This window comes from Pteronotus mesoamericanus, unplaced genomic scaffold, assembly GCF_021234165.1.
Source record: "Pteronotus mesoamericanus isolate MK-2021 breed Mesoamerican mustached bat unplaced genomic scaffold, CSHL_Meso_final contig_73, whole genome shotgun sequence".
In the NCBI taxonomy this organism is placed as follows: Eukaryota; Metazoa; Chordata; class Mammalia; order Chiroptera; family Mormoopidae; genus Pteronotus; species Pteronotus mesoamericanus.
The window spans coordinates 22,696,068-22,711,072 of NW_026555245.1; the positions used below are offsets into that span (position 1 = coordinate 22,696,068).

Consider the following 15,005-nt stretch of genomic DNA (forward strand, 5'->3'; position numbering starts at 1 on the left):
AAGTGTTAGGGATATCAGGTTTTTGCTAGTGCAAGGTATTGATCAGGTAGCTGGAGAGTCATGAGTGGTTTCCCTAAGGGATAAATAACATGTACAGGGCAGACTAGATACCCCATGGGTGGTAAGAACACCGTGTACCATAAGAGTGTAAAGAGGTTAAGCTTCTGGGGGACTGAGAATCCCTGAGAATTCAGGACATTAGTGAGCATCGATACTTGAGCCATAGTGAAGAATGAGGATCGTAAAGTGTTCTAACGGTACTGGATGATCACTATGCCTGGTAGGTTGAATATACGAGGCCTGTCTGGGAAAAGTCCGGCTATTGTTAATATCACAACTACAGTTTGTGCCACATCAATGTATATTAAGTTTGGCTTATTTTTTAACTGTATTAAAAATAGTATCACTTTATGTAGTCCTCTGGGACTTTGATTTTTCTTTTTTTCCCCCTTTTTATTGAATTTATTGGGGTGACATTGATTAAGAAAATTATATAGGTTTGAGGTGTACAATTCTATACATCATCTGTATGTTGTATTGTGTGTTCATCACTCCAAACCAAGTCCCCTTCCATCACCATTTTTACCCCCACTACAGACTTTGATTTTTTTACTCAACAGTGGGTTTCATGTGAGTGATTACTCAGTCGTTTTAATTGCTGTATAATATTTCATTTTGTGAAGTTAAATTTTATTTTTGTTTTCCTGCCAGAGGATATTTTCTTTAAAAAAATAAATATTGTTACTATGAACATATTCCTGTTTATGATTCCTACATATGTAAAGAAGTTTCTCTAAAGTATTAACCTAGGAGTAGAAGTGCTGCCTTATAGAGTCTCTAACGTTACCCCAGAAACTGAATTGTTTTCCAACGGGTTTGTACCAGTTTATGCTCCTCCAGCAGTGTATAATTATATTTAAGACAGTCTTATTGAGGTGTAATGTACATACCACAAAATGTAAAAATTCAGTGATTTTTGTGGAACCATTGCCGCCAATCCAGTTGTAGAATGTTGCATTACCTCCAAAAGGTTCCTCATGCTTACACATATATCTTTTTTGGCATTTAATATTGTTCACCTTTTCACTTATTGTTGATTTTATGCTATCAAATGTCTTGTGTATGAATGCTATAAAATGTCTTGTGTATGAATTTGCATTTTTCTGATTACAAATGACATGAGAATATATTTTCGTGTCTTTATTAAGCTATTCATGTTTCCTCCTTTAGAAAACTTCCCATGCCTATTTTTCTATTAGATTGTTTGACTTTTTCTTATTACTTGGAATTATTTATGTATTCTGTATACTAAAATTGTGCCAGTTGTGTTTGTTGAGTTATTTGCTTCAGGTGTGATTTGTTCTTTTCATTTTTTTGTTTCTTTTATTCAGTGTTGTCCTTTTTTTGTGATAACCAATTAATTTTAATTCTAGCTCCTGAAGCTATAATAAAGGGTCCACTTTATAAACTTCAAGAGACTGTTAAACATGTTCAATAAAGTGACAACTGCATAGTATCACTTGGTATCTCAAAGTCAGGAACATACTTTTGAAATGTTTAAATATAATCTACAGAGTTAAAAACAAAATCAGAAGTCATCCAGAGTTTTACGGATTGTCAATTAAGTGCTAGTTTTGCACTTGATATCAACAGGCAGCATCTAGTAGGGGATATTGAGAGTCATTTCAGATTCTCATCCTGTTATAGACTTTATTGGGAAGGTTTCTTGAGTATGTGACTGACCAAAGGTACGTACCACCAGGACCAGAACAGCAAGAAAGTTCTACCACAGTTTTTGTTTTTATTTTTTTAATCAGAAGTGAATAGTGAGAATTAAATACTTATCTTTACATGTATACAAAGTATGCTGTGAAAACACGTTTACAAACAAAAATATTGGGTAACTATTTGGATAGGAAAATGATGTATCAAGGAATATAGCAAAGGTATTACAGTAATTGTCTTACTGTGGAAAGATCAATTGTTTTTTTATATTATATCAAATAAAACAGTTTTAGTTTTCTTGTATCCCCTATCCAGAAACACTTGAAAAGTAAGACAGATTGAAATTGCTTATTTTTACTCTTACATTAACTATGAAAAGCATTAAATTAAAAGACCAAGAATCATTGAAATGCATAAGTGCAGATTGAGCCCAAATATGTGGCCGCACAGAAGATTATCATCTTCAAGAGCAGGAGTTAATAGAGGCTTTATGAGCAGTTTTTATTCTACAAATGCAATAGGCATTTTGGTATTTTGGCCACTGGAAAATAAGAGCTGTGGCATCAGTACAGGTCTGAGATACCTCAGTTTTGTAAATTCACTACAGTATACTTAAGGTTAAGTAAAGTTGACATCAAAATTTTTAGAGATAGGTTTATTTAGAGTCTTTTAATGAACACACTGATTTTAATGTAATTTATTTTTTATCAGTCTTTTTTTAATTTTAATTTTAATTTTTTACCTAAATATTAAGATACTTTATAAAGGGGGAAACAGGGGTAGCAAAAAAAACCATGAAAAATGCTTAACATTATTAGTTATTAGATAAATGCTAATTAAAACAATGATGAGTTTTACCACTATCACTCTGAAATGTACAAAATGAAAAAAAATGGAGAAAATTAAGTATTGACAGAAATATGGAGCATCTGGAACTCTCATACATTGCTGCTGGTAATGCAAAAAAACTTACATTTACCTTTTAAGGTGAATAGTCTTTATGTGGCCTTTTTGTTGCAGAATATTTTGTTTGTTTCAAAACTTGCTCTGCATTGGTTATCATCTAGACCTTTAGAAAGAGAAGAAAGCACTGTTGTAAAAATGTAGGTATTTTGATATGTAAATACGCAAAAAAGAAAAGTGATATGTTTTAAAAGTAAAATGTTGAAATAACGTGATATATTTTTTTGTGGATAGGATGAAGCACAAAGAGCTACCATGTCACACATTGTAATTAACTTTAAAGCAAAATGAATTGCACATGAATTAATTTTTCTTATTGTATAAAGATCCTAAGGAAATCCTAGTGTATCTTAAACTGTGGGCCAAAGAAAGGTTTCATTTTAGTTTGTGGAATGTACAATTTTCATACATTACTGTTTGAAATGGACTGAATTTTGAAGTCTTAAAAGAACCAACCACACGTTTTCTTTCTCCATGTGCATTATCTTTGAAACTTAATGACTTGTTAGAGCCATATGAATTAGTGGCAATGATATACATTAGCCTAGGTCTAACTTACCAGCAAACTAGTGGTGATTGGGTGGAGGGTCTTTTGTTTGGATCATAGCACTCTAGTAGGTATTGACTGGGCTGTGATAATAGTTTTAGCACAGGTGGTAAGAGTCAAATGAGGAAAAGCAGAATCTTTTTTAAAAAACTTAAAAAGTATTTTTAATAGTTAAAAGATTTTATCCAAATAGCTATAATTACAGTACTTGTTTGTCAAAATGAAAACTGAAAACAAGTATACAAAACAGTTGATTACTAATTATGTATTGAAAGCAGTAAGAGGTTCCATGACACCAGATAAACCAGTTCTGAGGTTTTCCCTATAATAAAGTTTAACAGCTCCAGCTTCTTCAGTGTTTATCAAAATACAAAAGAGAAAATTAGAAATAGTTGTTTTTGATGTCAAATCTGACCCTTGCAGGCTGAGGGAGTAAAAGCTCATGTGGTCGGGGGCTCTGAGGAGCTGGGCTCTAAGATGACTGGCCACCTGCCTGTGCTCCTACTAGTGAGACCCAGGTAACCTGGAGTGAGTGAGTGTTCATGGGGACCATGGGAAGCTTCCTCTCTGGCCAGAGTGGTCCTGCCAAAGTAGCTCTGCTGACCCAAGGGAAGGCTGGGGTCCCTCCAGGGGGTCTGTGAGTGGTGGCCACACCACCCAGCCCATCCCCTGGGCAGTGTTATTAGCACAGGTACAAACATAAATGCTATGGGATGTGGATGGCCCAGTGAGACAGCCAATCAGGGACCATACGTGACCATACAGAATGTATTGTGGCTGGTTCTGCCCACTGCATGTTCCAGGTGGGAGACAGACCATGGGTAGCCTGTACTCCAGCCATTACTGCAGAACCTACGATAGGCATATTTCTCCTTTCTCTTGTATTTGTAACTATTTTAAGATTTTATTTGTTTATTTTTAGAGAGGAGGGAAGAGAGGGAGAAAGAGGGAGAGAAACATCTCCATGAGAGAGAAGCATTGATTGGTTGCCTCTCATGTGTGTCCTTACCAGCTACAATAGGGACAAACCCACAACCCAGGCCTGTGCTCTGACCAGGAATCAAACTAGGGACCTTTGGCATTGTGGGATGACACCCAGCCAACGGAGCCACACCTGTCAGTGCTATTTGTAACTATTAAAAAAATGTACTGAGTTCGGGTTTAAAATGAACCACCAAAATGGATCTCAGCGTCGATCTAAAGACCAGAGGAAGAACATTGGGCTGATTTGACAACAACTGCTAGTGGCCCCGGGTGCTGAGAATCCCTTCTCAGTACTGAACAGTGGATTGGTTCTCTTTTTACAATAAAAATAAAGCTGAGTAATATTGCATAGGAGTACCAGAAACTGCCTCACCAGAAACAAGAACTATTTACATTAAAAAAACCTGGGTTGCAGGTTGTGTTTGCACATTACAGCACAGTGAAGCACACTGGGACTGCCCGTGGAGACAGCTTCTGGCTCTCACACCACAGGGGCATATCTGCCACATGAGAGGAAAGAGAGGGTGAAGGGAGGGAGTGAGGGGGGAGAGAGGAGTGCGGTTCAACTTCGGGCTCTGGAGCTGATGGTGGACAGCCAGGCAAGTCCCTCATAGAGCCCTTCTACACTGGTGGCGCAGGTGGCCTGAATGTACCAGTTTCTGTGGTGCAGAGAGTACAGGCCCACCTTGCTCATGGCATTGGGGACGTCCTGCTTATTTTTGAACATGAGCAGGTCAGCATCCCCTTGAGCTCCTCCTGGACTTCATTCATGCGCTTTTGGTTATTGCTGTCAACCATGAAGATTAGACTTTGTGTGTCCTGGAAGTAATGGAGCGACAGAGGCCAAGTCATGTCCTGGTTGTCCATGTCCCACATGGTGAAACTGACGATCTTATACTTCATGGTCTCCATGTTGAAACCTATGGTGGGGATGGTGGACACATCATGGTGGGGAAGTCTTACCCAGCTTCAGTTTGTAGTGGGTAGTGGTCTTCCCCACAGATTCCCGGTGAGATTGCGCATTTCTGTTTTGTGAAAAAGGCCCTTGAAGAGGTTTGCAAAGATATTCTCCATGCTGTAGACCGGAGGGAGAAATACTGTCTAGAGAAACCCTCAGCATCTGTGGTTCTCCTGCTGCTCTGAGGCAGGCATTGGTTTCATTCTCACAAGATGGCCAAAAATTAGTATTATTTAATTAGTTTAAGCAAAAATACCTACAAAATACTGCAGAGTAATGTGCTAATGAGAAATACCATGTCATAGTGCTCTGTTATAAAAATGGGACCCATGCCAGTATTTATGAAGGATTGATTACAAAGAATTGTGACTTTTCTAGACTGACAACACATTTGCTACTGAGGAGACTTGACTGCTTTGTTCTCATTTTTAAACAAGGAGGGCTGGTGAGTTACTGAGCATCTTACTTCCATCTCTAAAATAAAAATGTTTTGCTTTTGTTTTCCCATCACGGGAATTATCCCAGTGCTTTTGAGATCTCTGTACCAATAAAATAATTACTGAGTACCTACAGAGTTTTAAGACTTGGTTCTAGTTTTTCTGGCTAGATGTCAGATACAAAGAAAATGTTATTTAAGAAATTTTAAAGGATAATTTTGCATGCATTGCTTTGTTTCTTCTTTCACCCCCTTTCGAATTATTGCAATAGGTGTCAACTTTTTAATACCTGCTACCTTTTTGCAAATGTGCCACAGATGTATTTTGTTTGATCCACATAGTTTTAAAAGTTTGTTAATGTCACATAAATTTTGGATTTTGAGCTTCACTTACAAGATGGGAAGATCTGTCAGTATTTCCAGTGACAGGAACAGACAGGAGCTAAGTAATAGCTGTTTCTGTTAGAGAGTATAGTAGATGGTCTCCAAATGGCCTTTCCTGCCTCTCTCTTTGATTTACACCTGGCTGCTTCACTCATTGATGTTACCTGCCTGGCTCTTTGGACATCTGAGTGTAACTTCTGCTTTATCACTCAGCTCTTCACGTCTTGCTGTGCCCTTTGGAACATGCTATTGGCAACCCTCTTTGAGGGTGGGTAGGCTCTGAGCCATTGGATACCACTCAAAAAAGCTGTGGTCCTCCCACCTTTTAAAAAGAAAAAAATTAATTAGAAAAGTTGTCAAAATATTTTTATATGTATTTTGTAGCCTTGTCTTTTCCAACTGTCCCCTGAGGTAGGCCAGTTTGGATTTATGTACTCTTAGGAGGCCTGGGGTCCCCACTTCTGCTGACGGGGTATATTTTTTAAAGTATATAGTTCCAGTAAGGGACTACACCTTTTCTATGATGTTTCAAGGTGGCCACATACTTGTCATGGCCTAGTTTGAAGACTTGAACCCTGGTCATTGCTCTGCCATGAATGACCATTGAGAAACCATCAGCTCCTATAAATCTGAATGGTAGAGCCAGTATTTGGTTAGAGAACTTTCGACTCCCATACAGCTTGTTACTTTTCTGAGATTGCGTCACTCTTTGAGGAAAAAAAGAAATTAACTTCATTTTGATCTTTCAGGAAAAGGACGAGTATATGTGTTAATCATGATTTTTATAAGTTTATTAATTTGTCGTTTTATCTCATGGTCTCTAATGGGTGTGCCCTCATTTTTATGTTCTTGAAGAAAAAAAAAGCCCAGTCTCTGGTTGTCAGTGTATTTGTTAGGTTTAAAAGTTTGATTAGGTATTCCCTCTTTTCTTCCTACTTTTAATCTTTTAGTCTGTCTTCATTTAAAAGTAGCTTTTGGGATGTTTTAATTGCTTTTAACTTATATCATCTCTATGTATTTTTAGGTGACACAAACAAATCACACATGTGTGTCATGACAACAATAAATATGACCATATTCCAGTTGTAATGTGGGCTTTTAAATGCCCTCTCTGCTATGGTTGTAGTTATTTTCTGTTTTACTCATGAGATATATTTGGGCTGAGCTGTAGAAGGAACAGTGTACTATAATGCCTCTCCTAATGTACTATCCCACACAGTACTATTTTACAGGATGTTAATGTATTATATAAACAAGGTTTCATTGTCAAATAATGTTTGGGAAATGTGGAGCTAAGCAAGGTTAAACAGGCTTTCTTATAGGAGGGCCTCTCAGAACCTTTGGAGTGCCTATTGGTACTGTGACTTTCTAAGAGGAGGAAAAGAGGGCAAAGTTTTTTCTGTTTTTCTTTTTTAAATATTTTATTTATTTATTTTTAGAGAAAGGAAGGGGGGAGAAAGAGAGGGAGAGAAATGCTGATACATGAGAAAAACATTGATTGGTTGCCTCTTGTGCACCCCCAGCTGGGGACCCTGCCAACAACCCAGGCGTGTGCCCTGACCGGGAATCAAATGGCAGCCTCTCGCTTTGCTGGATGACACCCAACCCACTGAACCACACAGGTCAGGGTGAGGTCAAAGTTTTTTAACCACAGTCTCTAGTAGGGCTCATATTCCATTGGAAATAGTGTGGGGAAAAATTAGTTTGCTATAGTACTACATCATTTCTCTGTATTAGGTGGGAATGGCTCATTACTGGTGAGGTTTCTAATGTGGCGTGTTGCTGCAGTGTCATCTTTAAGTCTCCCAGTGACTGAGCACAGTCATTGTAGAGTGGGTGCTGGATGCTCTCAGTGCTGAAAAGAGGGTTCTCACTGGCCTGAATATGTCCCAGAGTTTAAGGGCTATGACCTCAAACATGATATGCTCTCTTTGTAGGGTTATGGATGCATCGTTCATGCTCTGATGCCAGTTTTGGGCATTCACTCCCTTAAACAGCTGTTGACTCTGGTTATGCTAATGAAGACTAACGAGTTCTAAAAGCTCTTTGCTAATTATACATATGTGTACAAATCATGGCCCATTGATGAATTATTTCAGGAAACCAGACAGACACTGGGTAAATAGACAAACAGAGCAGGAGAGACTCTGGGTAATGGGGGTGAAGGAAGTGGGGGGCCAGGAGGAAATGTCTGCCTGGTGGAGGTCAGGCGAGTGACAAATACCACTCAAGCACATGCTGAACATTGTGTGGAAGAGTTTTATTTGAGAGGCTGGAATCTGGGAAGAGGCATCTATCTCTGAACTTGGGCTGCTGTGTGGACTTCTGGCTGAGATTTGATTGCTTTAAGCTTTGAGCTGTTTGGCAGATTTTGACTTGTCATTGTGGGACTTGTTTGTAGCTGAGGTATTTCTGGAGACTTTTACACTAAATCAGTTCTATTACCAATCTCCAAGGAAGCAGCTTTTATTATAAGCTTTGCCAGTGTTTGTATAGAATGGTTGTACCCCTGGGTGAGGAGAATGTGGCAGCTCTGCGTGTTTGCCTGTCCTAAATTTTAGCCGTTTGGATGTTTGTTGACAATTGTTGCTGAGAGAGGAGGATCATATGTTGTATTTTAAAATGATCAGAACTGGAAGCATAGCGTTTATAAGTGAAGGCCCAGGAATCATAGATTTAGATTTATCTTTGCTACCTGCTACTACTAGTGAGGAATATCAGTTTCTCCATTTGTTCATTTGAGTATAATGTCACTTATTTTACAGAATTGTTTTGAATATGTGTGGCATATATGTACACATAGTGTAATGATGTAGAATATGGTGTAACACTCCACCTAAGTGACAGGCTGGGTATGCTCTTTGAAATTGTGAAGGAGACCTGGTGCTCTTCAGTATTTGAGCAGTGCCTGTCCTTGGAGGCAGTTCGGCAGTTCAGTCAAGAGCAGAGAACAGAAATTAGAGAAGAAATTTTGAAGCAGTAAGGTTTGTCTTTAGCCTCTTTACACCAGTTATTCTTAATATGTTAATCACCTCTTTAAGTGAAACAATATGATTTCTTTATTACTTTAAATATGTTTTATTGATTATGCTGTTACACTTGTCCCAGTTTTCCCTTTATGCCCGGCTCCACCCAGTACTCCCCATTCTGTTGGGCAGTTCCCCCCTTAGTTCATGTCCATGGGTCATGTATGTAAGTTCTTTGGCTACTCCATTTCCTATACTGTTCATTCTTTGTTTTAAATTGTTGTTCAATTATAGTGTCCCCATTTTCCCCACAGTGTTTTCCCCTGCCTGCCCACCCCTCTCTTATGCTGTTCTTAACACCCTTCTGCCTATTTTTGTACCTACCAATTTGTACTTAGTCCTTGCATCTTTAATCCTATTCTCCCCCATCACACTTCCAGCTGGTAACCATCCAAAAGATTTCCATATCTGTGATTCTGTTTCTCTTCTGCTTGTTTGCTCAGTTTGTTTTTTCGTTTCAGTTCTTGATAGTTGTGAATTTATTGCCATTTTAATGTTCATAGTTTTGATTTTTTTTTTTAAAGAAGCTCCTTTAACAGTTCATATGATAATGGCTTAGTGACGATGAACTCCTTTAGCTTTACCTTGTCTGAAAAGCACATTATCTGCCCTTCAATTCTAAATGATAGCTTTGCTGGATAGAATAATCTAGGTTGTAGTCTTTGCTTTTCATCACTGAATACTTCTTGCCAGTCCCTTTAGCCTGAAAGTTTCTTTTGAGAAATCAGCAGACAGTCTTATGGGAACTCCTTTGTAGGTTACTATCTGCTTTTCTCTTGCTGGTTTTAAGATTCTCTTTTTATCTTTAACATTTTAAAAACGATTTTATTTACTTTTAGATGGAGGGAGAGAGGGAGAAAGAGAGGGAGAGGAACATTAATGTGTTGTTGCCTCTCACATGCCCCCCACTGGGGACCTGGCCTGCAACACAGGCATGTGACCTGATTGGAAATTGAACTGGCGTCCCTTTGGTTCACAGGCTGGTGCTCAATCCACTGAGCCACACCAGTCAGCGCTCTTTAACATTTGATATTTTTTATGATGTGTCTTGGTATTTTCCTCTTTGTGTCCATATTGTTTGGGACTCTCTGTGCTTCCTGGACTTCTATGTTTATTTTCTTCACCAAATCAGAGAAGTTTTCTTTCATTATTTTTTCAATTACTGGCTCTTTATCTTCTCCTTCCGGCACCCCTGTGATTCAAATGTTGGTACGTTTGAAGTTGTCCCAAAGACTCCTTACTCCATCCTTTTTTTCTTGATTCTTTTTTCTTTTTGATGTTCTTATTGAATGATTTTTTTCTTCCTATGCTCCAAATCATTGATTTGATTCTTGGCTTCCTCCACTCCACTGTTGATTCCCTGTAAATTTTTCCTTATTTCACTTAGTATAAACTTTATTTCTGCCTGGGTCTTTTTTACGCTGTTGAAGTACCCAGTAAGTTCCTTGAGCATCCTAATAACTGGTGTTTTGAACTCTGCATTTGATGGATTGCTTATCTCCATTTTGTTTAGTTCTTTATCTGAAGTTTTTATCTGTTCTTTCATTTGGACCATATTTCTGTGTCTCCTCATCTTGGCAGCCGCCTTGTGTTTGTTTCCATGCATTGGGTAGAGCTGCTTTGATTCCCTCTCTTAGTAGCATGGCCTATTGCAGAAAAGCCCACCCATAAGTTGGATGGAGCAGAGCCTTAGGTAATCACCTGGTCAGGACAGCACATGTGAACCAGGTAGATGGAGTCTCAGGTATGGTGTCGTAGCTCTGTGGCTCTGTGGGGGAGGGCTTAGAAAAGGGACAGTGACTGCTGCCTGGTCTGTGGAGTTTTGTCTGGGAGGAAGCTGTCCCCTGGCACTTTCCCTGATGCCAGACACTTCAGTTTCTCCCTGTATGTTACTGGTGCCCTTCAAACTGCTGCCCTGGTACTGGAGCCAAGAGAGAGTGAGTCTGCATAAGTCCTAAGTCCGTTGTGGCACCTTTAAGAGGAGATGCCTGAGAATCCCACAGTTTCTTCTGCCACCCAATCCCCACTGGTTTTTATAGCCAGAATTTATTATGACTTATCTTCCTGGCACTGGAATCTTGGGCTGGGGGGGTCTGGTGTGGGGCTTGGAAACCTTGCTTCCGAGTTATCCCTCCTGATTTTTATCTACCATATGTGGGTGTGGGACCGCCTGTTCTGCCTCTCTGTGTTTCTGCATCTCTGCTCCTCCTACCCATCTGAGTGCATATGATTTCTTTGATTTCTTGGTTGTTGGACTTCCATACAGCTTGATTTTCTGATGGTTACGGGTGATAATTGTTTTGTAGTTTAGTTGTAATTTTTGTGGGGGTTATGCGAGGAGATGGTGGTTGTGTGAGGAGGCGAGCTGTGTTTACCTATGCCTCCATCTTGACCGAAGTTTGAGTGAAGGTCCTGATTTCTTATTTTAGGAAAATAAATTAAAATTTCAGCATCATGTCAACCTTGGTCCTGCAAAAACATGTCATTTGCCTATTAATGGGGAGAACTTCAATAGTACATGTCATAGACCCTTATTATCTCTTACTACATGTTTGATTGTTATATTGGGGGAGGCTTTCTAGTGAGATTTACTAGAGAGAATAATACAGATATTTATTCCATCTGTTCTAAGAGATAACATTTTATTTTATAAATGTTTCATGTTCTTTAGCATGTTCAGGATTACAGAAATCTTTGGGAGGGTTCTAGCCCTCATTTTTTCATGAAGAATGACTGGAAGCTCAGAAAATTGCAGTGATTTTTGCTCTGATCAATGGCAGAGCTGAGGTTATAATCTTTGTCTTCTGCCAGTGCCCTTACTTCTTTACCCTCATACCCTTAGACCCATAGGTCTAAGGATATAAAAGGAATCAGCCTCGTTTTTTTTTTTTTTTTTTTAAATAATGTCAGTAATAGAGTTAAGACTTCTCTAAATGGAAGAGTTTCAGAGGAATACTTTGTTCCTAAATTTGGAAGTTTTCATTCAATTTAAAAATGATTCCTGTAATATGGTTCTCATTTATTACTTCAGATTCATTGCATCAGTAATGACTTTTAAATAGGACTTTATTATTAGAATGATTGGATTGAAGTCTGATTGGACTAGGGTTAAGAGATTGTATCACTATAAATAGAGTGAGATAAAATATTTTACATAATTTGATTGAACTTTTATAAAATCTCATAAGTTGGAACCTAGGACCATCTCTAAAAGGATACTTACTTTGACCAATTTCCAAATAACAAATTTCCCACTGTGGGGCTTAAGATAGAGTGGCAATTTAGGAGAATTTGGGGATTAAATTATTTCTGCTGGCATTTTTAACTATATTACCTGAGGCAGAGCTTCATAAACTTCTTCATCAACAATTTTCTAACCAAAAAGCTTGAGGAAGTAAGATCCCTACACTACTTAGAGAATTATCTCTAAACCATAATGAAAATAGAGCAAACCTGTAAATGTTTAGTGTATAAGGGAAACATTAGATGTGGTTGTTTGTGAGGCCATTGGCATAGTTATTATAGAGGGTCTTATTGGTATAGATCCATTATTTTAATACCCCTCTTTAATAGCACTTTGAGTAGGTTGAAATGGTTTTAAAGGCATTGCAGTTTCCTTATCTTTGTATAGGAATGTCACAGTCTCTGATATTTATATTTGATTATGAGAAAGGCATATGGGAAAATACGTAGTTTGTATACATTTTAAGCAGTTGTGAATTATAGTGAATTAATAATTGATTGGTAAGTTTTAATAAAATGAGAATCTTTTCTTATCATCTTAATTCTTATACCAGCAACTCTAACCTTTTCTATCATCACCAGCTATATTGGGTTATTGTTAGAAAACTACATTATTCCAACGATTTTACCAAAGTTTGGATAAGCATTTTTAACAGTTACTATATGTTTAAATTACTTTCCCATCAACATAGAGTTTAGCATTTAGTTGAAGAGACAGTAAAAGCACAAAGATGTATCACATGCTAAAACTGAAATGGATGGTGATGAGAGAGGGACAAAATAAGGTATGTTTTGCTAGTGACATCTTGAAATGATACCTGATTTTGAATATGACTTCTAAACTAATGTATAAATAAACAAGCTGAAAAACAGAAACAAAAAACCTCAATACTGAAAGGTATACCGAAGATGGAAAGCACACTTAGGATCATGTACTTTGGAGCAATGATTCTTTTGCTAACTGCACGTGGGGACTTAACTTACATTTATGTTGCCAATCAGGAAGTCATTTGGTATAATTTTATACTAATGTTTATATAGAACCACGTTATGCTTATAATAGCCTTGAATAGACGTAAGTATGGGAGGCCTGTCCAGAAAGTATCCAGCCACACACTATGAAAAATTGAAGAAGAATCAACATACAAGAAACATTGTACATAAGACAATGACACCTCAGTCCCCTTCAAAGTAGGCACCTTGGGAGCTCACACAGTCTCCCAGTCACCATCAGCTTTCCCATTGTATTTTCCTGAATCTCATTGACGGTCTGAAATCTCTTCCCTTTTAGAGATGATTTTAGTTTTGGGAAAAGCCAGAAGTTGCAGGGCATCAAATCTGGGCTATGGGGCGGGTGAGGGGGGGCCCTGAGTCACCTGGGTGGTTTGATGTTTGGCCAAAAATCTCTGTATGAAACGTGATGCATGAGCAGGCATGTTGTTGTGATGAAGCTGCCAGTTACCAGTTGCCCATAGCTGTGGCCTTCTGAATTAGCCAAATAGTTCCTGCTGAGAAATGTTCAAGCTTCATGCAAAATTTGATGCAGATTTGTTGCTGTACTTGCTTAGTCATTTTTGAATGTGACAGCCACACAGTGCACATGCTCACTCAACTGCATCTGTTGCCCTCACTGACTATTACAGTGAAGTTGTCATTGTTCACACATGCGCATTCCAGTCCATTCTCATTGGCTTCTGGGTTACATTGATGTCTCACAAACTGTTTTTGTTACATTAACAATGGCTGGACTTTTTCTGGACAGACCTCTTTGTATGTGTTTCTTGAATAATAATTGCTTTGTTTTTCATTTCTAAGTGAATTAAAATATACAGTGTAGTAATTTTGGCAGATGTTTGTTTGATTTGTAAATGTCATCTTTACTAGTATGTTAATGTTTGATTTTTTTTCCCCCCTCTTTCCTGGTTCCAGGGTGTGGATGAATGGAACATAGCTCGCCTAAATACAGTCTTGGATGTGGTTGAGGAAGAGTGCGGTATTTCTATAGAGGGTGTAAACACCCCATATCTCTATTTTGGCATGTGGAAAACCACTTTCGCGTGGCACACCGAGGATATGGACCTCTACAGCATTAATTATCTCCACTTTGGAGAGCCCAAGTCTTGGCAAGTTACATGTTTAATATTCATTTGCTTTGGAGTTTTGAAGTTTGGACAAGGCAATATAAACCTATAAAAGAGGATGTTTTTCCGTTGGTCAAATCAGATTTATATGAGCTATAAGAAAATTTTTGACTAATAATGAATTGTCTTCCACTATGTGTGGGTTTTGTTCAAAATTATAAAGCTAATGGTGACTTGTCTAAGTTGCCTACAGACCAGTATATGGGTGATGGATGGATTGATATTTTAGTCTTGAAGAATTTGTTAGGCATCTTTACTTATCTGAGTGTTTGTTGGAAGGCATGTGGGAAAGTTGACTTCCTAGATGAAGTGTATCAAATTATCTTAATGATTTTCTGGTCCAGCCTCCTCTAAATAAATGATAGGTTCCTTATAGTATGTGTTGGCTGGAGGGAGAGGATGATAGGCATGGATCAAAGAACAAGATAATGATGATACGTGATCTTAACTTGCAGTTGCCTCTATTTGTGAACCCTGTCCTCATCTTTCTGAGCAATGGTTTTAAGATTTACTGCTTTGTAAAATGTATCATATAGTATATTCACTACACATTTGTAATTATTAGTCTGTCAATCACCTTGATATCCTTTGTGTTTGC

At 38.2% G+C, this 15,005-nt stretch overlaps 1 protein-coding gene and 1 pseudogene across 5 annotated transcripts in view; one reads left to right on the plus strand and one right to left on the minus strand.

The window, feature by feature from the left end:
* KDM4C (lysine demethylase 4C) overlaps positions 1–15,005 on the plus strand; it is a 408,417-nt gene that overhangs the window by 59,214 nt on the left and 334,198 nt on the right. For 4 of the 5 annotated variants that reach the window (XM_054583127.1, XM_054583129.1, XM_054583130.1 and 1 more), the window contains exon 5: positions 14,196–14,389. The exons of the other annotated variant lie outside the window; for it this stretch is intronic. In XM_054583127.1, coding sequence (XP_054439102.1) covers positions 14,196–14,389 — 194 coding nt within the window. The remainder of the gene's footprint in view (positions 1–14,195; positions 14,390–15,005) is intronic. 5 annotated transcript variants of the gene reach the window in all.
* LOC129078466 (ADP-ribosylation factor 1-like) lies at positions 4,782–5,293 on the minus strand (annotated as a pseudogene).